The sequence below is a fragment of the Lepidothrix coronata genome, unplaced genomic scaffold (assembly GCF_001604755.1).
Source record: "Lepidothrix coronata isolate B3197 unplaced genomic scaffold, Lepidothrix_coronata-1.0 Scaffold12, whole genome shotgun sequence".
NCBI lineage: Eukaryota > Metazoa > Chordata > Aves > Passeriformes > Pipridae > Lepidothrix > Lepidothrix coronata.
In genome coordinates this window covers 7,737,377-7,762,769 of record NW_016690192.1, presented here as the reverse complement: position 1 = coordinate 7,762,769, position 25,393 = coordinate 7,737,377, and the positions used below count along the sequence as shown (strand labels likewise).

Here is a 25,393-nt window from a genome sequence, read left to right as displayed (position 1 = left end):
ACAACTTAAAATGCCATTCCAGGCTGGGAAAGAACTTGGTGAAACCCAGACGAGTGATAAATGTGTGTTCAGTCAATAAGCGAAGCTGAGCAGCACACGGGAGCAATTAATTTAAAAGTAAAAGCATCTGCTTCTCACAACTGCAAATGGAAACCCTCGGAACTGCTGAGTTTATGCAAACTAATGCCAGCTCCTCGCTCCATTAATTGCCTGGCTTATTGATATGCACATCTACTCAGTTCCATTTACTCCAGAACCTCCAGTCCTGGCCACCAGCATCAGCCACTTCCAGCAGGGACGTGGAGGGATGGTAATGTGGGAGAAGTGGGAGAGGGAGGAGGGGCAGGAGTAAGAGGAAAAGGACTCTGAGCTGGCACCCACAGATCTCATCCTCTCGGCAGCCTGGGGAGGCAGCAGGTCACAACAAGCAGACACAGTTATTTTTTGAGGCAAATGTCTGACAGGGCATGGGGACAGCAAAATTCCCACACCTGCAATGTTTTCTGGACAATGAGTTAAACCTTACAACTATAAAACAGAGATGCTGTAGCTCAAATTGTGGTTATGGGCCAAAGGGGTGGAGGTGACTTGGAAAGAGCAGGTAGGAACCATGGAGTCTCAGACTGGTTTGGGTTGGGAGGGACCTTAAAACTCATCTCATCCCACCCCCTGCCATGGGCAGGGACACCTTCCACTAGATCAGGTTGCTCTAAGTCCCATCCAACCTGACCTTGGACACTTCCAGGGATGGGGCAGCCACAGCTTCTCTGGGCAACCTGTGCCAGGGCCTCACCACCCTCCCAACAAAGAACAAGCCATAGACAGACAAGGAGCTGTGATTCTAGTACCCCAAGTTTCCCTGGGAGAGGGGCAGGGATCAAACCCTGAAAGGCAGCAGGAAGGGAAGGTGGCCATGGCTGCAGCTCCTGCCCTCCCACTGTCACTGTGTGTGAACCATGATGTGATGGGTGGGTTTGGGAGTGAAGGAGGCTCTTGAGATTGTCTGCATGAGAGGCAGGAAGCGAAGGGACATTGGTGGGTTTAGAAGAACATCCATGTGCGTAGGCTGAATGGACAAACTTCTGCCTTGCACAGGAAGAGATGAATCTTCCAACTGCAGTGCTCACCTCCAACCAGGCACTTCAATCCCATTTCTTTTACATTTCATGCAAAACCCTGTGTGTCCATGGGATGTGCCACGTCCTCTCCCCAACCATGGGCTGGAGGAGCAGAGTCCTCTACACCAACACAAACTGCACAGGGAAAAGAAGTCCCCATGAGTGAGCAGCCTGTAGTGATCCAGTGGGAAGAGAGGCACTCATGTAATGATGAGTGTTCAACCCACAACATGCTGAAGTGCAATTAATGACAGATTTGTGGAGGTTTTTAGACAGAAAGGTAGAAGATTGCCTTAATTCCCAGGATATACCATTATATCTTCCAATATAGCAGACAAAAATTGTATTCTTAATCTAAAACTCTGCTCATGATGGGAAATATAAGGAATTAGGAGTAATAACCATAGCGAGTTTTTTAATAACGTGGTTACCCTTTTCATCTCCTTGTTTGATCAAACGTGGTTTGCCTACAACAACACCATTTAAGTTGGTCATCTGGCTTTGCCTCAGTGCACCAGCAATGATTCTGACATGGCTTTGGGAGCAATACCAAAACACCTGCACAGTTCCTGTTAAATTTAGGGTAGGAAGCTTGAAGTCGAGTGAAAAGAGCCCTGATTTGGCTTTTTCCTGCACTTGGTTCCCTGGTTCCTGCCCAGGTTGCTGACTCAGCACATGTTCCTAGTTGCAAGTCTGATTTGCAGCCCTGTAAAACAAACTGTGGTCACAATCCCACAGTCACATTTCTGGCTACTAATCCTCACCTGCCATCAGCTGGTGGTGAGAAAGGAGACAACAAACTCTGGAAGGACTTACCGTAATACTTCTCTGCCCCAAAGAGGGTATTTCAATTTCCAGTTGGATTTTCCCAATTCACAATCTAGGCTCTCCATCTGAGAGTTTCTATCCCACACTCTGGCAAGGCAGGAGGGGATGTGGGTCTTTATTTTCTTTCAGCTATAGGACACACAGGGAGCAACTCTTCTCCTCAATACCCCCAGCTCCAGCATTGCATGTGGCCTCTCCAATGTGGGAGTTTTGCTCAGCAGATGACACTGGCAGCTTGCAAAGAGCTGATGGTGATGTCAGTGGTGTCTGTAAAACAAGAAAAATAAAGAGATTTAAAAAAAAGAAAATCTTGGTTATGGTATATGAGTTATAGACATTTTCTTTTTGCCTTCTAGACTGATCAATGGTCAACAAGGAATCACTATTAAAAATTATAGTACAAGATCACTTCTTACTGTTACCAATGTGACAGAAGAGCACTTTGGCAACTATACATGTGTCGCTGCCAACAAGCTAGGGACGACCAATGCCAGCCTGCCTCTCAACCGTAAGTAACGTGGACATGTGGCCAGTGTTCATGGGTGTTTGTTACACAGACATGGATTCAAAAGCCAAAAAGTAGCTGTGTGTTTTTCTCCCCTCTAAATACCATTGCGTTCCTCAGTACTGGAAATGATGCACCTGGTTGATTATCCCATGCCACAGGAGGGTTTCTGCTCTGAAAGTGGTGGCACGTTTTGGGGATATCGATGAGTTATGGATCTACCAAAAAACTCACAGCTAAACCCAACCCGTCATCGTGGGGTAGAGGCAGAATTGGCACAGCAACATCTTTCCTTGCTCAGAAGAGCAATGACAGATCCCTAAGGTACCACTGTAAACAAAGGTTAGAACTTTGCATATGGATTTCCAACAAGGAATATCCTGAGCTGAAGAACTGGGATGTGCTGGAGCTCTGCTCACACCTCAGTTTGTTGGTTGTTGGCCTCTGGTACAGGAAAGTCTCAGAGGACTTGAGTTGAAATCTTTTGGAAAAGACAATAAGCATTGTAAGAGGCAAAGCATCGGGATTTTCAGCACGGAGGTTGCCTAAAATGGGTCTCGGATGTTCTGTTTGGAAGGTATTTTTATCTGTGAATTCTTAGTGTTTCACTTTGTTGAATGTTTAGCCTTCTGCTAATGGCATCCAAAGATGTTCAGAGTTGAACTCTGGTGCCGAACTATCTGTTCTGATAGTGAATAAAACTGAAAGACAAAACTCAGGATGTATCCTACATGTTTTTCTCCACGTAAAGATACTCCTTACTGAGCAAAAATGTACAGTTATTGCCTTCTAGCCATGAAACTTCCTTCTGAACATATTCCCTGTATGATGTGTATTGTCAGGTTATTCTAAATTTCTGCAGAAGAGCTGTAATAGGCAGAAAACAGCACAGAGCCTTGGCTGCCATATATTTAATATCTGAGGAATCATTAACAAAGGGAGAACGACATTGCACTTACTTTAAACAGAAAATGCAAGTGAAAACAAAGGAATATTATGCCAGAAGGAGATGGAATTTGGTGTATTTGCAATTCAGAGAAGGGAAAATGAAGGTCTGGCTTCATTTGAACAGAGCAGAGCTGAATCTGTCTCTGAGCTGCTGCCAGGATATTATCAGTCTTGTATTGTGAGGGGCCATCCTTAAAAAGCATTTTGGGATGCAGAGGTTGAAAATGTCATATAAGTACCAAGTACCTTGTTACAAATCATAAAAATAGATGTTCTCCATCATGAAAGAGATGGGACGTGTGAAGCAGAATGGTCTGAGAGAAAACGCTGAAATCTGGGTCTGATCCTTACCTCAAGAAGGAAATGGGGGATGATGTTGGCTCAGAGGTTTGACTGAAAGACCAAGATGAAATGTCTTATTTTATACTATGATTTTTTTTTTAATATAGTCAAAAAAATGAGAGATTTCTGAAGGTGGTGATCTAGATTTGGTTGGGAATTAAAATCATTTGGTGGAATTTTTTCATTGCTGATAATTTACATTAATCTTATCTAGGAATATTATAGCTACAAGAAAAAAAATCACAGGGTAGCAACTTGTTAAATGTGGATTCCTTAATCCTTCAGAGAGAATTTTCTCTTGTGAAGCTCTACTTACATTTAATTTTTTTGGCAACGATAGCAGAACATATGTGCTGGTTCAGGTATGTGCAAAGGAACTGGGAGCAGTTCCTGGCTGGTTGCAACATTCAGTAGTCAAATGTAGGGTTAAATGTAATTTGATCATCATGTTACTTGAAAAAAGTGTTAAAAATTAGAGTTTACAACTTATTTCAGTGTGTGTTTTTAGTCTGTAGTTGCATTGGGGAGATACAGTCTGAGGTGCAGTTTTGGGCACCACAATATAAGGAAGATATGAAGTCATTAGACAGTATCCAGAGGAGGGCAATGGAGATGAGGAAGGGCCCTGAGGGGAAGCTGTGTGAGGAGCAGCTGGGGGCACTTGGTCTGTTCAGCTGGAGGAGACTGAGGGGAGACCTCATTGCAGTTACAACTTCCTTGGACAGGCACTGATCTCTGCTCTATGGGCACCAGTGGCAGAGCCCAAGGGAATGTCCTGAAGTTGTGTCAGGGGAGGTTTAAGTTGGCTCTTAGGAAAAGACTCTTCCCCCAGAGGGTGGTTGGGCACTGAACAGGCTCCCCAGGGCAGTGGTCACAGCACCAAGGCTGCCAGAGCTCAAGGAGTGTTTGGACGATCCTCTGGGACACCTGGTGTGGCTCTTGGGGATGGTCCTGGGCAGGGCTAAGGATTGGACTCGATGATCCTTGTGATCCCTTCCGATGATCCGATGATCCCTTCCAACTCGTGTATTCTGTGGTTCTGTGATTTTATGTGGAATGGTTGGAATAACATCACTGATGCAGTGATTTAGGACCCCCACCACACATCTTGCTGCTGTCCCGTGGAAAACCACCACAGATGTGCAAAGACATGGGAGAGGTTGTCACAACCCTACAGCTGGAGCACTTGAACCCTTGAGTGTGGATACCTGAGCTTCGACCCTGAGCACAGAGCACCCCTCTGGTATCACGGTATCAGCAAGGTACCTTGTCCAGCATCGCTGGGAATTTGCCAATTGGCTGCTTCTTTCTGTTCTTAGGTTGGGGTTTTTAATAATAGTGTGTGTAGCAGAGTTAGAAAATCTTTATTTTTTTTCTTTGCACATCCTACTGTAATACATAAATGACACAGAAGCTGTGCACGGATGGGGACCTTTCTCAGGGACAGGACTAAGCCCCTTCTCCATTACTGGTGTCTGAATTCAATGCAGATATAAAACTCCAGGATACCAGAACAAGGATTATTTCGTCTACTATGGAGAGGCTCTGGGTTTCTGTGATCCATCAAGGCAACCTTGAGCTAACAGAAAGTCATGAAGCAGATCAGGGGGTATCAGGACAAGGTACAAGCTGACTTTGTATGGCTGGGACATGGACTGAACCAAGGAGATGGGAGGTTAATGAAGCTGTCCCAGATAGTGCCCGTGGGGTGATGAGGCAGGAGGAGAACCTGTCTGGGGTTTGGCTAGTCCCCAGGGCCAAAAGACACCTAGCAGGGACACTCAGAGCTGCTTCTGTCCTGGGGACAGGCAGCCAGATCAGTTTGCAGAATAACCTTGTGTCTGGGGAGTTATGAACATCCCAGATCCCAGGAACATACCGGAATTTATCATCTCCCTAACTGAGGACTTGTTGGCCATGTCTAAGATCCAGCTATTAATAATAAATGCAGCAGCTGTAAAAGAGAAAGTCGGAGCCTTGCGGGGAAAATGCAGAGAAGCAGTGGTTCCAAAAAGTGAATAATGAATGGCAATTTGCTAATTATTCATGGCTGAGTCCTCTGGATCATCCAACTGCATTGGGTTTTGTGGGGAAGCGTTTGAAGTGCGTGATCCCCCCGGAGCATCCATGGGAGGCGTGTTTGGACAGTCCCACTGGCAACTGCCTACGCTGGCTGTTCCCAGAATTTCTGATACTTAAGAAGAAGAAAAATGTAATCCTTTCCTGTAAATAAAGTTTGAATTTGCTGATTCATTAAACCCAGGAGATGAGGCTTTACGGCACAGACCCGGGGCAAAAGGTTCCCTCTCCAGGGGCGAGGAGGCAGCGGGGAGTGATGGAACAGCCCTTTTTAATTAAGTACATTTGGCTTTTAAATTAGTGCAATCTTAACTTGAGACAAAAGGCATTTTCCTAGAGACAGATTTGCAAGGCCATTGTGAGGAGAGAAATTGTCATTAACCATTGGCAACCAAAGGAGGTTTATTCTGGCGTTTTTCTCAAGCAGCCAAAACTGAGATGGGTCTATTGCTGCTAAAGCAGCCACATCCTTCCATAGGTGTCTCCTGTCCTCGTGCTCTCCTGACTGGAGGCCGCAGCTGGTGGTGGATTTCCTTTCTCTTACCCCAGCTGAGTTGTGGCAGAAGGTTTTTCCTCCCTTTCTGTGATGAGGATGAAGGTGGACCTCAGCCCCTGCGCCCCACAGTGGGATGTGGGGTGAGATGCTGCCACCACAAGCACCTGTGAATAGTGGAAATCCCAGGCCAGGCATGGCACAGGGTTCAGCTCAGCTCCACAGCACCGGAGTTCCAGTCTGTTCCAAGTTCTAGGGTGCAGCAGTTTGGTATCCTGGTTCTGTCAGGGGTGCAGTGCCGCTCCACACCTCTGCAGGCCTGGCAGATGGAGGGCATTAGATTTAATCTGTACATCTACAGAAACTATAAACCTACATTAGAGAGTTCATAGGGGCCTTAAATTCACTGTGACATGTGGTCTCTGTGTGTCCCCTGAAGACACATTACACACAAGTCTGGGTTCACCTTGCAGAAGATTAAAATAATCATTACTCCTCTATTAGATCTGTGTATTCTTAAGTAAAGGTATTATTTTTATGTTCTAGAGAGCACTTTCCCTAATATTTTTAAGAATCCTACAAATAATTTGACTGGTAAGGGGCACATTTCCTAAGAAAACTTGCAATTCAGAGGAAACATCCATGTCCATTACTAATAGCTGCCAAAGGAATTACTTCTTTCCATGGCTGGTTGTATAATGCAAAGATATTACTCATGTCTAGGTTTATACAGAAATCTGAGTTATGTTGCCAGTAATTGTGCAAAAAATGTAAATAATGGGGAATAGCTGCCCAAAAGTTCAGGAGGGACATTTGGAAGGAGAAGGAGCCTGGCAAGGTGTGCAAGAGATGTGATAGTATTTTCTGTACTAATTTAATCACTGCAGCTGAACACAACTGTTTTACTGAGGAAGCATCCGACTGTGAGCTCATGGTTGGTGCAACACACTTATAATCTTGTCTCCAACATTTCTACGTGCTGGGAGTGCCAGACCATGCCCTCAGTTTACGTGCTGATTGCCTTGTGTACTGGTTCCTACACAGAGATTCCTAATTAAACTGTTGGATTTGTATTTTTAATACATCGGGTTTCATATCAGAAATGTAAATAAAATTAATATTCTTCCAAAAATTTAAATGAACTCATTAGGAATTGCACACAACCTGTGATAGTATGCACATTCCTCCGTGGCACTGCAAACAGTTGGTGTGGCATTGGCTGTGTCTGCTGGAACATCAGCGATGCAGAGGGATCGAGGGGCTCTGCAAAGGGGTGTCATGGCCTTGCAATGACACATCTCCTAAATAAGGCGACAGACAACCATTTCCCATGGGTGATTTCCAGTAGTGCCTCCTGCTGTGCCTGGTCCTGACAATCAGTGACAGACTAGACTTAAGGGGATTTCAGAGATCTCCTCAGTCATGGACACAATTATCTTAGAGGTCTTTTCCAACCTTAATGATTCTGGCTGAACAGTCATGATGCTGCTTCTCACTCATGGCAGTTGTTGAACTTGCTTCCTATGATCCATAGCGACCCTCCACTATTGTGGTCATATTATAAATAAGCTTTTTCCCTCCTTTGGTAACTTTTTCTTTATATTTAAACCAAATATTTTCCGACTCGATTCTCATGGGTCCCTTCCAACTCAGCATATTCTGTGATTCTTTGATTCTGCCTGGAATAAGTCTCCTGATGCAGACAAAGTTTGGGCTCCATCCCTGGCCATGCTCCCCTCTCCCAGCACTGACCTCTGGACTCCTGTGGGAGTTTTCCAGTGTTATACAGGCTGTGTGTGGGCAGGTTTATCAGTAATTTATATAGATATAATTACAGTGCTTGAGTCATCTCTATTCATATATTTCAGTATCATCATTAAATTCAGCAGTTTCACTTATTGACTGAGAAATCAGGTTTTAGTGTATTTGGATACATGACAGGTTTCCACTCAGTTTAGCTCAATAGCTTTGCTTCTCCCACCAAATCTGACATTTCGAGAAGAAATATTCTCTCCAGGGGAATTCCCTTTGTGTCCACAGTTTCAGCTGTTGTCCAATTACCTAAGTAAGATTTTACTATTTTGTCTCTCAAGTACCAGCTTTCAAAGCAAATCAAACTTCAATTTGCATAGTTCTGTCTCAGCCAGACAGGCTGGTCTGCATCAAAAAAAATTATTTTAAAATTATATATATATATACACACAAAAATTTAAATGAAAATTCCTATGCTCATTAGGAGCCCACTCAAAGCCTGCTGCAGTCACTCAAAAGACAGTTATTGATTTAATAAGGTCTGGATCAAGCCCAAAGTCTCCTGTAGACATCACTGTGCAGAGAACTGGGGCCATAGACCTAATTTCTCTTTGTAGCCCTTTCAGTCCTTCCCTCAGAGATGTAGTCATTGTCCTGATCTCATCCAGCTCCTGCTGAGCCTGATGGGAAGGTCTCTCTCTCCACATCTCTGGAGGGATGATGGACAGGGAACAGATGTGAAATCCATTCTAGGAAATTCCAAGTACTTTGTGAAGGGGTGGTCACACATCGGAGCCATCGAGCTTTCTTCTGGTGTCTGATCGGTGTCATGGGACACCCAGGACACACCTGTGGGGTTTCTTGTGCACCCTTCATAAAGCCAAGCCACATCTTTGTCTGGTGCATTGTCCCATCTAGAAGCTCAGGAGGTTCCTGGTTTCCTTCTTCCCTTACAATCTGAAAGGTTTTTTCCTCTTCCTTCCCTCTGTGTGGGCTTTGTCTTCACTGGTGGTATTTCTGGTCTTAGGCCTTGGCTTTGCTTTCCACATCCAAGTTGGACTAATAGGACCAGCTGCTGCAGAATAGGTGATCCATCATGGAAAGGACCTGAAGATGGACACCCAGCTCCTGAGCAGTGGGTTGAAATCCAGGGCATTAGAGGAGCTGGGTTATAATCTGGGAGTTGGTTCCTTGGGGACCCTTCTCAGAGATCAAGGTGTATTCATCTAGGGCATTTTAATTGGGTGGTCATGTTTCCAGTGGAAAACAGCTCTGAAAACTTCCAACCGTCCCCGATGGGATTCACAGACAGAGTGAAAACCTTTTTTCTCTCCCTGCTCTCACACAGAGTGGAACAAAGGCATACGATGCAGCTGAGCAGCTCAGCCAAAGCAGGGAGCTTTCCTCACATCACAAGTGCACCTGGGGGACTAATTTCGTAACATATTGCTGAGACAAGGAGCCCAACAGAGTTAAAAACCCACCACCTTAAATTCATATATTCACACAGAATAAGATAAATGGCCAAATCCTCCATTCATGTAAGTCGTAATAATTCTGTTAAATGTTGGGTTTGAGATCCTTCCATATGGATGCCAACGGCTGCTCCAGGTAACAATTATGGAGAGTTATGAAGAAATTTTCTCTAAATCCCTTTTGCAGCTTGAGCTTTATTATGAATTATATGACAATAAGTGACTGAGATGGGATGAGGTAGAAATAACCCATTTGAGCAAGGCCAGTAACATGTTTCTCCTTGACATTTAGCAGAACATTTAAAGATCTGAGAGGGTATCCGTGTTTGAGGGGGGAAAATCAAACGAAAACCCTGGGGATCTTTGCTCTGGATCCTTACTGAAGTTACCTAATGTTCTGTTTTGTTACGTTTGTGCTTTTACTCTCGAATTTTGCAATTATAACAACAGCCCACAAGGTTTAGACATATATTCTTACAAAACTGGATAAATCAGAGAGGTTGAAGCATATCTAAAGCTTCATCTCAAGTGTCAGTCAGTCATCACAGAATCATGGAATCATAGAACATCCTGAGTTGGAAGGGACCCAGTATCATCAAAGTCCAACTGCTGCCCCTGCATAGGACACCCCAACAATCCCACCCTGTCCCTCAGAGCATTGTCCAAACAATGACTAAAACATTCAAGGTCATCCATGGAATTTAATTACCTGCCCCTGCCCCCGTCAGGGGGAGGAGCACTTGTGGTCAGAGCTCCCTTGAACTTGAGTTTCTTTTCACAGGGTAGAAAACTTTGAATTAACTTTTTAGCAAAATTGAAAATCCAAAGAATACCTTGTGTAACAAAGGGGATAGAAACCAGAAGTGCTAAAAATAGCACTATAAATATATTTTACAACTCAGGGTGAAACACAGACTTCAGCCTTGGCCTCAAAACTTTGGCAGAATGGAGGGCAGAGGTTCCTAAAAGTGTGTTTGGAAATAAAGGATGAAGAAATTCCCAAGTCAAAAGATTAAAGATGATTACTATCTATCTTCTACAGGAAAAGAGGTTATTGAAATATTTTAGAGTGTAGAGAAGGTGTATTAGAAAGTTTTCTCATAAAACAAACCCGAGAGAGATTCACTTACACTGATCAGTGGCAAATTTTAAAGTTAATGCAAAGCACTTCTTCATTAAAAGATTATTAAGTGTAGAACTTATTTTTGTAACAAGTTGTTGAGACCAAAGCTCACGGGGCTTTAGAAAGGAATGAGCTATTGATCAAGGACATCCAGAGTTTCCAGGAAGATCAGAGAATAGATTTTACACCCAAGACTTCAGCATTTAAGCAAATAGTCCAACAGGTTGGAAAATGCCACAACTGAGATAATTTATCAAATAAATTCTAGGTTAGTTAACAAAAGCACTTGTTTGAAACCTTTGTCTATGACATGTGTGTGCTCCTTTTGAGTCAAGTGCCTTCTAATATAGAGATTCACAAAAAATAGAGATGGTCTCAACAGCTCCCATTACATTTTCCTGAGAGCTGCTACATGTTCCTAGTCTGACAGTATGAGGTCTGGACAGTCTGTGAGCTGAAGAAAAAGAGGAAGGGAAAAAAATTAATTAATTTTTGGCTACAAGAAAGCTAAAAATAGCCTCAGAGGTTTAAAAACAAGAGCTTTTCCAGTGAGCCTACACCATAAGCACTAATTAACCTCTGTACTGAACCACATGAGTAACAAAATGCTGAGGTATCTCAACAAGCCTCTAAAATCAAGAGCTCATTTAACGTTATCCTTAATTCCACCTCCAGGTTTATATGTTGAGATTTTGGCTGGATTTGTAATAACAAATTGAGTATAAAATCTTCCTCTTCTCTGGGCTTTTCCAAACCTTCAGTGAAAAGAGTTACCGTCAGATATTCCTTGTGATATCAGAACTATTCAGAGAGAAAGGCCTATGATGATTTTTTCAGAAACTTACTTTTTCCCCCAGTATATTATCACAGGTATTAAAGCTGATTTCTTGACTTTTAAACTTTCTGCTGTGAAGCACCTACAACAATACCCTAAATTTTACTGTGTGGCTGTTACTGTATAGAGCTTTACTTATAGATTGGCCTGTAAAAAGATATTCATATTTTAGATTTAGATTTACTAATTTTATTCAAAAATAAAACACAAACTCGAGAACTGGATCATTTAAATCCTGTTAATTTATTCACTTAAAATTAGATTCCAAGAAAAAAGAAGAAAATATTTAAATTACTGGGGATGTGAGCAGAAAAGGAACAAATCTCATGGAGTAACTGCACTGTAGGCCAAGGCATATCCTTATGTAGGATCTTTAAGTTAGTCAATAAAATGTCCATCAGTACCAGCCCCTTTTCTTTGCTGATGCTGTTGCTTAGCTGTCCAGAGCGCTGCAAGAACATGGGAAAAGATCTGTCAGAAGGGGAAAATCAACTCCAGAGTCAGGATGCAACTATAGTTTCATAAAATAACAAAATGCTTTCCCTTGATGCAGATTTCTAAATTAGGATGCCATGTGAACAAAAGGACGAAAGTTGCCCCACACTGCTTGTCCCCATCCTGTCAGAATTGCAGTGTCCCCCACATCCAGCACACAGTGGTTCTCCTGCTCAAGAAATTTGGCAGCCAGACCATTTCTGTTTGTAAATGAAAGGCTGATTCTTGACCTTTCAGCGTTTACTCTCAACCAGCACTTGCTGAAGCTGCTCCAGGGCTCTGTAAATATTGTTTCCTCACTGGCTGTGCAGCCTGAGCAGATCATTGTGGTCAGAACACGCCGTGTCAATGTGAGTGAGAAGGTGGTTCAGCTCCTCATGGTCTTTGTCAACAGCTGCTATAAAAAATACTCTGAAAGCTTGCACTGCTTTAAATACAATTCCCAGGCCAAGGACTGAAACTATTGCTCCCCAATTTACATGAAACTCTTGCCTGGGACTTTTCTTGGACATACAAATACTTCCTCTTAGCAAATCTGCACCTCTGCTGTGGTGACAGGGTGGGAGAGTTTGGGGTGTTCAGCCTGGAGAAGAGAAGGCTCTGGAAAGATCTCAGTGCCCCTTCTGGTGCCTAAAGGGGCTCCAAGGAAGCTGGAGAGGGACTTTGGACAAGGGCTGGAGGGAAGGACAAGGAGGAATGGCTTACTGCTGCCAGAGGTCAAGTTAGATGGGATATTGGGAAGGAATTCTTCCTGTGAGGTTGGTGAGACCCTGGCACAGGGGCAAGCAGTCAAAATTATTTTGGCAATTAAACTTGGTGAGTTTATTGAAGGGATTTGTCCTCAGTGTCACAGAGATGGACCAAAAGTCACAGGTCTGCTCCACACACAAAAAAAAAAAGTCCCAGAAGAGGTAGCTCTCATGTAAAATTCCTTTTCTGCTGTTTCAGAGAACACCTTATTGCAAAGCTGGATGCTCTCCAGGAGCTCCATGTCCCTCCTGTCATGAGAAGCCTAGAACCAGACACAGCACTCCACATGTGCCTCACAGGGCTGAGCAGAGGGGCAGGATAATGTGGTCCTTCTTAAACTCTAACTCCATCTTAATTAATCTCCTTTTATGTGAATTGTAGACATTTTATGAATTTCACTGTGACATGGGCACATCTCACCATGTAATTTCTAGAGGCTTGTAATGATTCATTTGATAGGCATTGTCTGTGGATTTTGGTTCGTCAGGGATCAGCAGAGCTATAATTACACAGTAATTATTAAATAACTTACAAATTGCTGTGACAGTGAAAGCAAATATCAGAGCAGTTGAAGAGCATCTTGTTCCTCTGGGCATATATTCTATACGTGCAAGGATGCAGGGATGGGCTACTTGCTCTAAACATGGTGGTAATGCATAGATCAGGTACTAAAGTCTGTAAATGAGAATGAGACTTTTATCCTGTGCCTGTATTCCCAGAGCTGCAAGCAGCAGGAGAAGGCTTTCACCCTACTAGAGCTTAACCTGGAGGGGTTGGGTCAGGAACCCAGGTTGTCTTGGTCAGGGGGAGCATCTTCATGGGCTGTCCCAAGGTGTAATGGACCCACCAGCACAGATACCATCTGTTGGGCTATAAATCCACTACGGATGTTACCAGTTTGGTACCTGAAGATAGTCTGAAGTATTCCCAGACCTCTCCATGTGTCCAGTTTCTTGCTCTGTTGAAACTCAGGCAGATTCCACTGTTTTCTGATAAGTGGGGTGATGGCATCCCACTGCCAGAGGGCAGGGTTAGATGGGATATTGGAAGGAATTCCTCCCTGTGAGGGTGGTGAGGCCCTGGCACAGGTTGCCCAGAGAAGCTGTGGCTGCCCCATCCTTGGAAGTGTCCAAGGTGAGGTTGGATGGGGAGCAACCTGGTGTAGTGGAAGATGTCCCTGCCCATGGCAGGGGGTGGGATGAGATGAGTTTTAAGGTCCCTCCCAACCCAAACCAGTCTGGGATTCTCTGAGTTGTCTGTCCCACTGCTTCTGTTGTGACTTTTCCTGTGTCCCATGGGATGTGGGACTCCCAACCCCACATGCCTCCTCTGAGTTGTGAGAGGGGACCAGGCAGAAAGGTGTCTCTTGTGTACCAGGACTTGCACCTTCACAGGTGTCTCCCTATTGCATCTCTAAAGGATATTTTGCCTTATTTACTTCCAGAAATACAGCGACAGTTGTGCAGATTTGAAGAATGACCTCTGAGAACAAGAATATAATTACTGGGAGTCAGAGCAGTGCTAATCATATGTTCCTGAGCAGCAGAAATGCTCACAAATTTCCAGAGCTGCATTATTCATGAGCTTCCTATTTATACATATGAATGAAAGACCAAGCTCAAAGGACACAGACGACTTTGTCACTTTTCTTCATTGAGCTATGGTCTCAACAGCTGTAAAAATCATTAAAGCAGAAATTTTCTCTGGAAAAGTCTGAAATAGGGAAAAAGGACCAGTGAGCAAATATTGTATATGCCTTATAATACTATAACTTGAACAACTAAGTAAAAACATTATTTTTCATGTGACTTTGATGATGTAGACATACTTCAAATGTTGATTGAAAATAGAAATTCAATGGATTTCTCAACTTGTTCCCCATGGTTTTATTGCCCAAGGCACAGAGAGCCCACGGGTGACATGGCACCTGGAAAGGGGCAGAATCAGGACCAGCCTCCTCAGACCTTTGCCATCGAGGAAGGTCGTGTCCAGCCCTGGCAGCTGGTGGTCTATCCTGGCTATTCCTCTGTCCGTTCTGCTATTTGGTTATGCAGCTCTGATGTGTAAACTTGGTGTAGAAGAGCAGCAGGCTGGGAAGGGGTGATCAAGCCTTTAGAGATGACTTTCAGAAAACCTCTAAAATGTTCTTTTTTCTCTTCCACGAAACATTCCTTCTCTCTATTCATTTTAATTAAAAACATGCAATTATTTTAATCTCAGAGTGGTTTGTGTTGGGAGGGATCTCAAAGCTCATCCAGTCCCACCCCCTGCCATGCGCAGGGACACCTTCCACTAGACGGGATTGCTCCAAGCCCTGTCCAGCCTGGCCTTGAACACTTCCAGGGATGGGGCAGCCACAACTACTGGCTTTTTCTTTTACAAGAGTCTCCATTGCTGGTTCTTCTGTGTGGCTGGATCATCCCTGGACACTGGGGTGCTCTTTGCTCTGCAGAGAGCTTGGGAGTCAGTGTGGACCATGGCACATGCTTCCATGTATGGATGGATGGGCAAAGCACAACACACAAGCCAAAATGGGTGGTCAGGCAACACAGGGACAGCTTAGGGGGCAACAGGAAACTTTCAAAAGATTTTCCTTAACTGATGGTGGTTAAAACAATGGATTGCCTTTGCTTTTGGACAGATAGTTGATTGGGGGTCTGGCTGTAGCCACTCACTGAGGAATTGAGATGCTTCAGGTGTGCAGGGGAAGGGAATGTCATAAATCACATCCTCAGTGGTGCTTTTCTGACACTCATTATAGGAGAGATATTGTAAACCAGGTGGAATGTTTCATAAACACAGGTCCTGACAGAGGCTTCAAATTGGTTGTGCCTTTTATTATCTTTTATTTTTGATAATACTCGACAGTTTCTTGTAACTGGATACACAGCGTGGGGAGAAATGTTTTTGGATTTGATTTCAAACAAGCCCATTTGATGTTTCTTCTCAGAATGCGAAAATGTTGTTTGAGGTTGTCTTTGTTTGTGGAAGTTATTGTTATATCATTATATTTCATAAACTGCAACAAGTGTTCCTGGGAGGGAAACTGAGGGTGTTAGAAATCTGCATCTGAAAGGGCCTCAGTTTCTTTGGAAAAAATAATCCTTATGTGGCTTTATGTAGAGTAAGTCAGGTTCTTCATAAGCGGCAGCTCCGATCTCTGCTCCCTGTGAGCATGGACAGGACCCAAGGGAACAGCTGGAGCTGTGCCAGGGGAGAGTTAGGTTGGATATCAGGAAAAAGGTTCTTCCCTCAGAGAGTGGTCGAGCACTGAACAGGCTCCCCAGGCCAGTGGTCACAGCACCAAGGCTGCCAGAGCTTGAGAAGCGTTTGGATGATACTCTCAGGGACAGGGTGGGATTTTTGGGGTGTCTTATGCAGGGACAGGGTTGGACTTGATGATCCTTGTGGGTCCCTTCCAACTTGGGATATTCCATGAAGCTGTGTGTCCCTGGACCCTTTGGATATGTGTGGTGCTCTGGAGGAAAGGCAGAGCTGCTCACTGCTACCACACGTCACCTTCATATACTCAGACTACCCAAATCCATCGTTTCTTTGCAATTAATGAATTAATTCATTTTGCTCTCCTGACACAAGTCACCCTTCACATGGCTGGATTTATATTCTCCTCCTGTAATTGCTTGGCAGCAGTTTCTTCAAGCACATGTTGTGTGGGGTGGCAGGAGGCTGCAAGTGCTGAGGGTCCTTCTGAAATCTGTAAAGATTTCACTAGTCATGTTTATTTTTCAAATCTGAAAAAATTCACTATTAATTTATTAATTTTTTTTTCAATTTGTTGCACTGTTTCATTTTTTAATAGTTTAGTGTTTGTAAATACAAGTGCAAAGATGAGACCTCAAATTAGTGGATATGTTTTTGTGGCACTCAAAAAGTAGCCTGTAAATGAATGGGTACTTTTGCCAAAATCCCTTTGCTGAGGAAAAAATTCCCTGATTTATTCAAAATACAGGCAGTCCTGTAAAAGGTAAAGCCTTGAGCATATATCAATGTCTTAGAGATGGGAAATTGTTGGGAGAGTGGGGATGGAAACTGCAAACTCTTCCTGCCAAGAAAATCAAATGTGTGACCTTTAATTAAATATTATTTTGAATATTTTTAATGGAAATATAGATTTGCCTGTTGGTGGTTCACACACATACACACACCACCAACAACCCCCACAATTAAATTAAATTAAATTAAAGTCAATTTTTTTCACACTCTAAAATAGTTCATCCTACATAAAACATGATGGTTCATCCTGGAACTTATTAAAAACAAATAAATAAATCAGTCTTTAGGAGACTCTGGAGTTAAAACAATATGTTTAGTACTTCTTTGCTTTTCACAGGGAAATCAAATTCCATTAGAATTTAAGTAAACCTTGCTCAAGTCTGGACTCCATAGAACTGACTTTTAGTGAGGGCTCTTAAAAATTACCTTCCATTGGACTTTTTTCACAAGAAGACAAAAAAAGGTGTCAATAATGTGGTTTTCTACAGGCTAAAAGATATTTGAATATTTATTGAAAACCTGCTGTCAAACAAAAGCAAACAGCTGCAGGTGGAGAGGGAGGATTGCCCAAGGAGGGAGGAAACTCCCCGGCAATTTCAGACCTCAAACTTCAAGCTAGGAATTACTATTTTTTAATGTCTCACAGGCATTAAGCTATTAAATATTTATCATCCTCTAATAAAAAAATAAACCATTTAAATAAAATAAACCATTACCAGGCAATTAAGGTGTAATAACTCAAACCTGTAGAAGAGCACTAATTGTAATTGCAAAATATTAAGGGTGAGGGAAAGACACAGAATAAATTAAGGTCACGTCTCTGCCCGATCCACTTAGTTTGCACCCTAAAGATTTTTTATTAAATATGTTTTTCCATTTGCCATGGTTCTCAAACAGTCTCTGGCTTCACTGGACTTAAAGACCTGTATTTCACAATAAATCATTAATCTTTAACAAAGCTGATGAAGCCTGGGGGAGATTAGCTTAAATAAGCCCTGTTAATTATCAAAGGTCATACATGGAAAGAGTTATGTGAGTTTTTTTAATTAACTAATGAGTTGGTATTTAACTGCCAGTTGTGTGTTGGTCCAGTTATTGATTCCTCCAATACATGGGAAGGCGAAATATCAAAGTCAAACAATTTTACTGGTCCAGGCTGGAATGAAAGAAGCTTTTTGTATTCCCCTGTTGTGAATTGTTCTCCTTATGACAGTCTCAACAATCCCACCAATGCTCCTTGTTGTCCAAATGCTCCCTGAGCTCTGTCAGCCTTGGTGCTGTGACCACTGCCCTTGGGAGCCTGTTCAGTGCCCAGCCAGCCTTTGGGGGAAGAACCTTTTCCTGATATCCAGCTGAAACCTGCCCTGACAGATCCCTGAAGAATGGCAGGGGCTAATAATGGCACAAGGGCTACAGAAAACAATTAAAATGTTTCAGAGTTTCTGTTCATTATCCTTATTGTAAAACAGGTTGGACTTTCTGTCACCAAAATAGTGAAGAAATTCAGTATTACATTAAATCTCAACTGTGTATAGCATTACTTTTTATTCCCCAAACCAGAATTGGAGTGTGGCACATGGCTTTACTCATAATAAAGCATATTTTTTCATTTTTAAAAACCTCTATCCCCCTAGCAGTATTAATTGCACCAAACCAAACAGTTTCATTTTGGACCAGCTGTGGGGTGATAAAATAAGGTACCATTGTAACAAAAAATTGGGTTCCTGGCTTTAACTCAAGCCTTGTTCTGTCACAGTCCCAGCAAGGGGCTGGCGCTAAGCTCGAGCTGAGAGGGGCTCCAGAAAACTGAAAAAGATCATTGTCTCTGTTAGTGTTTGAGATGAAAAGACATGAGAACTCTCCAGTGTGCATTCCGAGGGCAGCTCCATGTCCATGCTGAGTGCTATGGGCTGGGAGCTGGGAGAGGAGGTAGCTGGGGTTGGATGGTTTTTATCCGGGAGTCAGACACTCTTCTGGCTGGTTTGTTCAGGCTTAGCCTGAAACGAAGAGTTGTTTACTGTTGCTTAGTTTTCTGTGATCTCTTGGGTATAAAAAAAGCTCATTTTGCTCTGAAGAGGCTGGGCCTGGGAGGACACCTGGGCATTGGATCTAATCCCCTCACACTGCAGGCTGCTCCCTGCAGAATTCCTTCCCTCAGTTAATGGGATTTTCTCCTGAAGGAGTTGGTTTTCCTTTCCTGAGATCCAGTGAGGAGCAGTGTGAGAACAGCAAGGCTGGAAAGCTGCAGCCCCACACTGCATTTCTGAACTCATCCACCCTCAGTTTGTACCCTCTGCTCATGCAAACAGGGGCTCATGAATTACTCTGTTCCATAATCATATACAGGGACATTTTCTAGGCAAATAATTACAAGTAATTGGCCTCTAGTAAACTGATAGCCAGCTTTATTTACCTGCTTATTTTTACTTGCCTATATCCTTTAATAGCTCGTATTTTCTGAGGCCCTGGATGCCATGAAGCTATAGCTGTAGGTCTTGCCCTCCTGGAACACGTCTGTAATTCTCAATCCTGTTGCCCCTGCTGTCCTCCCCTCCCCATGAATTTACTGTTGTTTTGACAATTTTATGTGCAAACATATTTAAATCCCTCTGACCTCGGCCTCCTGAGCTGATTGAATTTTGCTTTAACTCTGCTCTGGCATTTTCCGTTTCCATGTTGTTATGCAGAACTTCAGCCTTTAAGCTTGTGCTAAAACTGAGACAAAAATATTTTTAGGTCCTGCTTAATTTCTTTGTGAGCGGAAGGGCTCCCATTTTTCTGAGGTATCTCAACCCTTCATGTTATGGTTTAGTGGGAATAGTGGCATTCAGGATGATCTTGGAGGTCTTTTCCAGCCTCAAATATTCCATGATCTTGGCTTCCTTTCCAAGATGCTGTTCTGGTTTTCCCAGGCATTGCTTCTTTACAGCAAATTCCTTTTGCTCCCTGCAATTTGCCTCCTTTTGCTGTGGAGCCTTTCATGGGGTGGTTTCCCATTTTGTTAAGAGCTTTTCTCTGCCAGCTATTTTCTGCCTGGGATCAGAAAGGAATTTCTAGATACCATCTCTTCCCTTTGGTGAAAGGCAGCATTAAATGTCCTTGACATCAAACCTCACCTCCCCTGCCCAGGTGTCTTTAGGAGCTTATATTCTCCAAAGGTTTCCCTTTTGAGGATTAGAGCTGCAGACAAATCTGGGGGGTTTATTCTTCCACTTCATTTAAACTCACTCAGCCGCTGACTCTCAGGTCATTTCCAGCGCTCAGATCCAGCACACACACACCACCAACAACCAGAACCGATTTTGAAGAGAACATGACATTTTGCCTTTTCCCATGACAATGGGGTGGAGATTCCTGCATACATTTCTCCTGGGAATGGGATTACACTAGGGCCTGTAAGTGCATTTCTTTGTTGCACCAGGGCAGGTTTAAATTAGATACTAGGGAAAATTCATTCACTAAATTTCTTCACTGGAAGAAATTCAGGCCAGATATGGACGGAAATCTCCTGTTTTCCATGTATGTGTAGCAGCCAGGAATGCCATACCAGTATCCCTATGCCCAGGATGTTCTTGTTTCTATCTCTTTGGTCCCAGCCTGAATTAAAGCTCTGCTTTAAACTGAGGAGATGGTTTTGGTTCACACCTGCCTCCCCAGAATAGACAACTCTGGAGATAACACAAGGTCCTGCACACAGACAGCCCCAAGTCTGTCAAGGGCAAACCAGGAGCTGCTGTGAACACGTTGCTGTTCCTCTGCTTTATAAAACAAATCCCAAAAGTTCAGCTCAAGGAGAATTCTCCACTAGAGTCACAAAAGTGGCACAGAATATCATGGTTTTCCATTATACTTGCAGATTTTTTTTCCACAATCACCCCTGAAAATCTGAGCAGTGCTGATACTGTAGGACTGGGGTCCCAGGAAAAGAAGTAGAGCCAGTCCCACTCTGCCCCACACATCCCTGCCTCCCAGTGTTGCTAAGAAGTCATTAATATATTTTCATTTTAATGAACCAGCCGAGCGTGCTTATAGAAAACCAGCTGGTTTTGTTTTCTCTCTACAGACCTGAACATTTTCATGAATAAAGATTTGCAAAGAGTTTTAGAACTTGAAACTAGAAATAGATCCGTCTCACCAATTCCTTGATCTAATAATATATTTAAAAATGAGATTTTTTGCAAGAATAATACATGGATATTACCACCTTCACTTCCAGCCTCAATGATGCCATGAATATATGACTTTATGCCACCTTAAGCAGCTATAATTAAGTTTAGATCCAAAGAGGCACGATCGTACTACAATCCCTGCTGGTTTGGGAATGGTATTTTGCTTTTTAATGAAATACTGTACTTAGTGAGTATGTTAATTTATTTGATTGTTGGAAAGAATGGTGTTATTCTGCAACAAGAGGAACTTTTGCCTTTGTAAAAAGCCATAGTCACAACTTTTTATTTGGGAAAATATTTGTCTGTTATTCCATTGGACTCACTTTTGCATCATATTAACCTGAAAAGTAATTGTAAGGGGAAAAAACCCCTCAAATTTGGCCAAGAGCGGTATGTGTGCTCAGCTATTCCCTGTGCAGCCCTGTAGTCAACTTGCTCACATTTTTTTTTCATTAGTTTCTTGTTATAGCCAAGATATGGTCAATGATCTTTTGAGCTTGGTAATTTTGTTAAACCTTTTTTATGAAGAGTATTGAATTGCTGCATTGAGATGGGAGTTTGCTTCCGTGCAAGATTAATTGGGACTGGTATTTCATTTTGCATAGCACTATTCAAAGCTAATGAAAAGACCCAGAATAATGAATTCTGAAGTCAAATTATAATGAAAAGCCACAGGTGATTGTTTCATTAGGCTGGATGCAGGAGAACTGTGTCTTCTCTAAACTTTGCCTGTTGTTTGCATTGGTTGCCCCGGGGGAAGTAAACAACTTCCAAATGGGTTTGATGTTTCTGAGAAATGTTTTCTTCTGGAAAGACTTCAGTAATTAAAAAGATGTGCCTTCTTAAAAGTTCACTGAAGCACAAAACTATTGCTTTAAAACATTCTTTGTTCAAAATTGTTACCTTGACTTATATTCATGGGAGGAAATTGCCTTTGATGAAGTGAGCAAACTGTTTTTTTCAGCCAGGTTTTAGGACCTCCCAGGAGAAATGGTTTGGAGCTTGAGAACTCCAAGGGCAAAAATATTTGCATATTGGGAGTGTGATGGTCCTGGTGCTGTTCACACAAGGTAGCTGGGCAAAGAGCAGCCCTGCTGTAGTTCATAGGCACAGGAGTCTGGTCGCCTGCAGGTTTGTCAGGGGCCGGTGGTGCCCAGCCCAACCTGGAAATAAAACTGTGCTGTCTGTTGCATGACTGTTTGCTGTCTCATTCTGTATTTGTCTTCCATGTGTGATTAACTCCCAAATGTTCTCTTTTTTTTTTTTTCCTTTTCCCTTTTTGTAGAAATTATTGAGCCTACTACCTCTAGTGCTGTCTCAAGCCCAGGTCAGTATCCACACACATTCCCACAGGATGTTGGGTACTCCTGAGGGACTCATCCCAATGCATTGCCGTGTCAGTGACCGGAGCTGGTTACGGGCAGCTTGTTGTGGTAGTGCTGGACTGTCTCCTTCTGTCTTTGTGCTGTCATTGGTGTGTCTTCCCTCCAGGCTTCATTTCTTGTCCTCTTCTCTCCCGTTCTGAGCAGACCCCTCCCGCATCTCTGTTCCTGCCATTCGGTCTCTCCTGGCTAACGCCGCGCGGGCGATTCTGTGCTCTTGTGATGATCTGGCTCTTCCTGACTCTCCCCTGGTGTTGCTGTAAACATGAATGTTGGGTTGAGGCTGACAAATTTCTTGCTGTCTCATCACTGAGTGACTTGTAGGATGGATCCAAGGGCCTGTTGCGAGCTCCTTCCCATTTACAGTGCCAGAAGGTGTTCATGGAGAGCTGAAACACCTGCCCTTGTGCTTAGCAGGTGGTTGACTGTTCATAGTACATTCCGATGTCCTTGGGGATTTCCTGTTGCTGCTCCTCAACAGGACACTCTCAGTGGAGCTTGTCTCAGAATCACAGACTGGTTTGGACTCAGAGGGACCTCAAAGCCCATCCAGTCCCACCCCCTGCCCCAGGCAGGGACACCTTCCACTAGACCAGATTGCTCCAAGCCCTATCCAACCTGGCCTTGGACACTTTTAGGCATGGGACAGCCACAGCTTCTCTGGGCAACCTGTGCCAGGGCCTCACCACCTTCACAGGGAAGAATTTCTTCCCAGTATCCCTCTAACCCTGCCCTCTGGCAGTGGGAAGCCATTCCCCCTTGTCCTGTCTTTCCAGGCCCTTATACAAAGTCCTTCTCCATTTCCCTTGGAGCCTCTTAAGGCACTGGAACAGGCTCTAAGATCTCCCCAGAGCCTTCTCCAGGTGAACACCTCCAGCTCTCGCAGTCTGTCTCCAGAGCAGAAGGGCTGTAGCCCTCTGAGCATCTTTGTGGTCTCTTCTGGACTCAATCAGCCCAGCACAGGATGTTGAACAGGAGCTGCCCAGTCCAGATCTGGGTAAAAGATGTTTCCAGATCAGGTCAGCCTGTAACAAGGTTCCCACATGCTTCTCAAAGGGTTTGGAAGGGGCAGGCAGGAGTCTTACATACCATGGTCCAGCTTCTGTTGATCCACATTAAACAGTTTCCCCGTGGTGCAGTTACAGTGTCAGACCCAGCAGGTTGATATTATTTCCATGTGCATGATGTAGTAAGATGTGCAATGCTCAGGTCTCCTCCAAGTAGGAGTCTGGGAAGCCAGATCAGGATTATCTGGGAGACAAACACGAGGAAAATTTTCCTCTGGCAAAACCTTCACCTAAACTGTAATTTTATTTCCAAATTGAGATAAAATGATTGGAAAGACTGCACCAGAAAGGCACAACAATTGAGGTGATCCACTCATCAGTTAAAAAAAGCAGATTAAACCAAGAGTTGCAGGCAGCAGGAGGTTCCAACAGCTTCAGACTTACAGGAGTAGCAAGACAAGTGAATAAATCTTTGTAGCTTTTAATTAAAGGCTTAGGAAGGGTAATCCCTGGTGTCCTCTGTGGGGACACTCGGGGCACAGAGGTGTTGCCTCTCTGCCTTCTCCTGTGCCCTGAACAGCCCTGAGCTCCCTAAAGCACAGTGTCCTTTATGTGCAGGGAATCTCCTGTGGCTGACCACAAACAGCAGTAGAACCCTGAGCAATGTAGGACCGCCCCCATTGCCAACCCAAAAGCAGGAGGGGAGGGATGGACTTCACTGCAAAAAGCTGATAGTGCTTGCAATGAAAGCCCCTTTCCTTGTGATTTTTCATGGTTTGCTTTGGACTCCCAAGCAGTTGAAAATAAGCTAAGGAATTATTTTTCGAGTTAACAGAAGCTGAGAAGAAGAAAAGAGTCATTGATATGTCGATCGTGCAAAGTGGTGATAGGAGACCTCAGTCTGTGTGTTAACACTGGGGTTTGTAATTCCTTAAAAAGTCCCCATAGCCTGATCTTATTCCAAGCTTTGTTCAGAGAGTGATGGTTTCTGCTGTATGGCTCTGGTTGGAATGGTCTCTAGTAACATTTTGGGGTTTAATTTCCATAAGTAAACACTACAACAAAGAGCACAGCTTTTCTCACTTTAAAAAAATGATGTTCAAGTAACACAGTTTTGAGGTGTGTTTGAATTCTTGCTGCTGTAGAAATTTTTGATGAATGAGCAAAATCATATGTATTTTTGGGAGCAGGGTGAAGATGGGGGAATGGAAATGAATAACATCCTTTTATAGTGATCTCTGTCTTAAGTCTGAGGGCACAGTTCTAAATACAGAGGTATTTTGCCATATACAATATAAAATTGAAAATATGAAAATGTTTGAATGCAACAGAGGGAAAATTTAGAAGCTGTTAAAGTTGTAATAGTTTTGAAGCCACACGAGCTAGTCCAACTTTAAATGACCGAGGGAAGGACTCTGAGATCAGTTTGCAGTTGAAAGATATCTGTTCCACTGAAAGACAACAGAAGGGGTGGGATTTTTCAAAGGAAGTTCTCCAAATGGTTGAAAATTTAGGATTGAGTCCTTCTTCCTGGAACTTAGCTCTGGTATCAGCAGTGGCATTGCCACTGAACTGTTCTATTGGCATTGCATAATGAAATAACACTGTCATAGTCCCTCTACTTGGCTAACTTTTAGCTGGTAAATAGCTGGGTAATACCATCACTGTTGCTACCAACTTCTACAGCTGCAGAGGCAATTCAGAAGTTTCCAGCGTCAGAAACAGAGTCCCTCGTGTGCTGCAGCATTAGGCAGGAGGTTGGGGTGGGAAATGGGAACAGAAAACCCCAGTTATTCATCTGTAGCTGCTTTCAACAGTAAAATATGACAGTAAAACAAGATTTATCCTAGAGTCCTAGACTGGTTTGTGTTGAAAGGGATCTTAAAGATCATCTTGTTCCAACCCCTGCCATGGGCAGGGACAAAATTTCTGGCTTTGTTTAAGTCATCTCAGGAGGTTTTAGCCACAGAGCTTGTTGGATCACTGTCTGTCTGTCCTGCTTCCCTCCTGCAGGAACACAAAATGTGGATAATCTGTAGGGAATCGTTTCTGTCTTGTGTCTTGCATTAGTCAGAACA

At 43.4% G+C, this 25,393-nt stretch overlaps 1 protein-coding gene across 2 annotated transcripts in view; it reads left to right on the top strand.

Moving 5' to 3' along the window:
• Positions 1 to 25,393, top strand: part of NEGR1 (neuronal growth regulator 1) — a 212,507-nt gene that overhangs the window by 164,447 nt on the left and 22,667 nt on the right. Inside the window, exons 6-7 of one of the 2 annotated variants that reach the window (XM_017805654.1) lie at positions 2,303 to 2,454; positions 22,212 to 22,253. In XM_017805654.1, coding sequence (XP_017661143.1) covers positions 2,303 to 2,454; positions 22,212 to 22,253 — 194 coding nt within the window. The remainder of the gene's footprint in view (positions 1 to 2,302; positions 2,455 to 22,211; positions 22,254 to 25,393) is intronic. The other variant, XM_017805653.1, reaches the window with a different exon arrangement.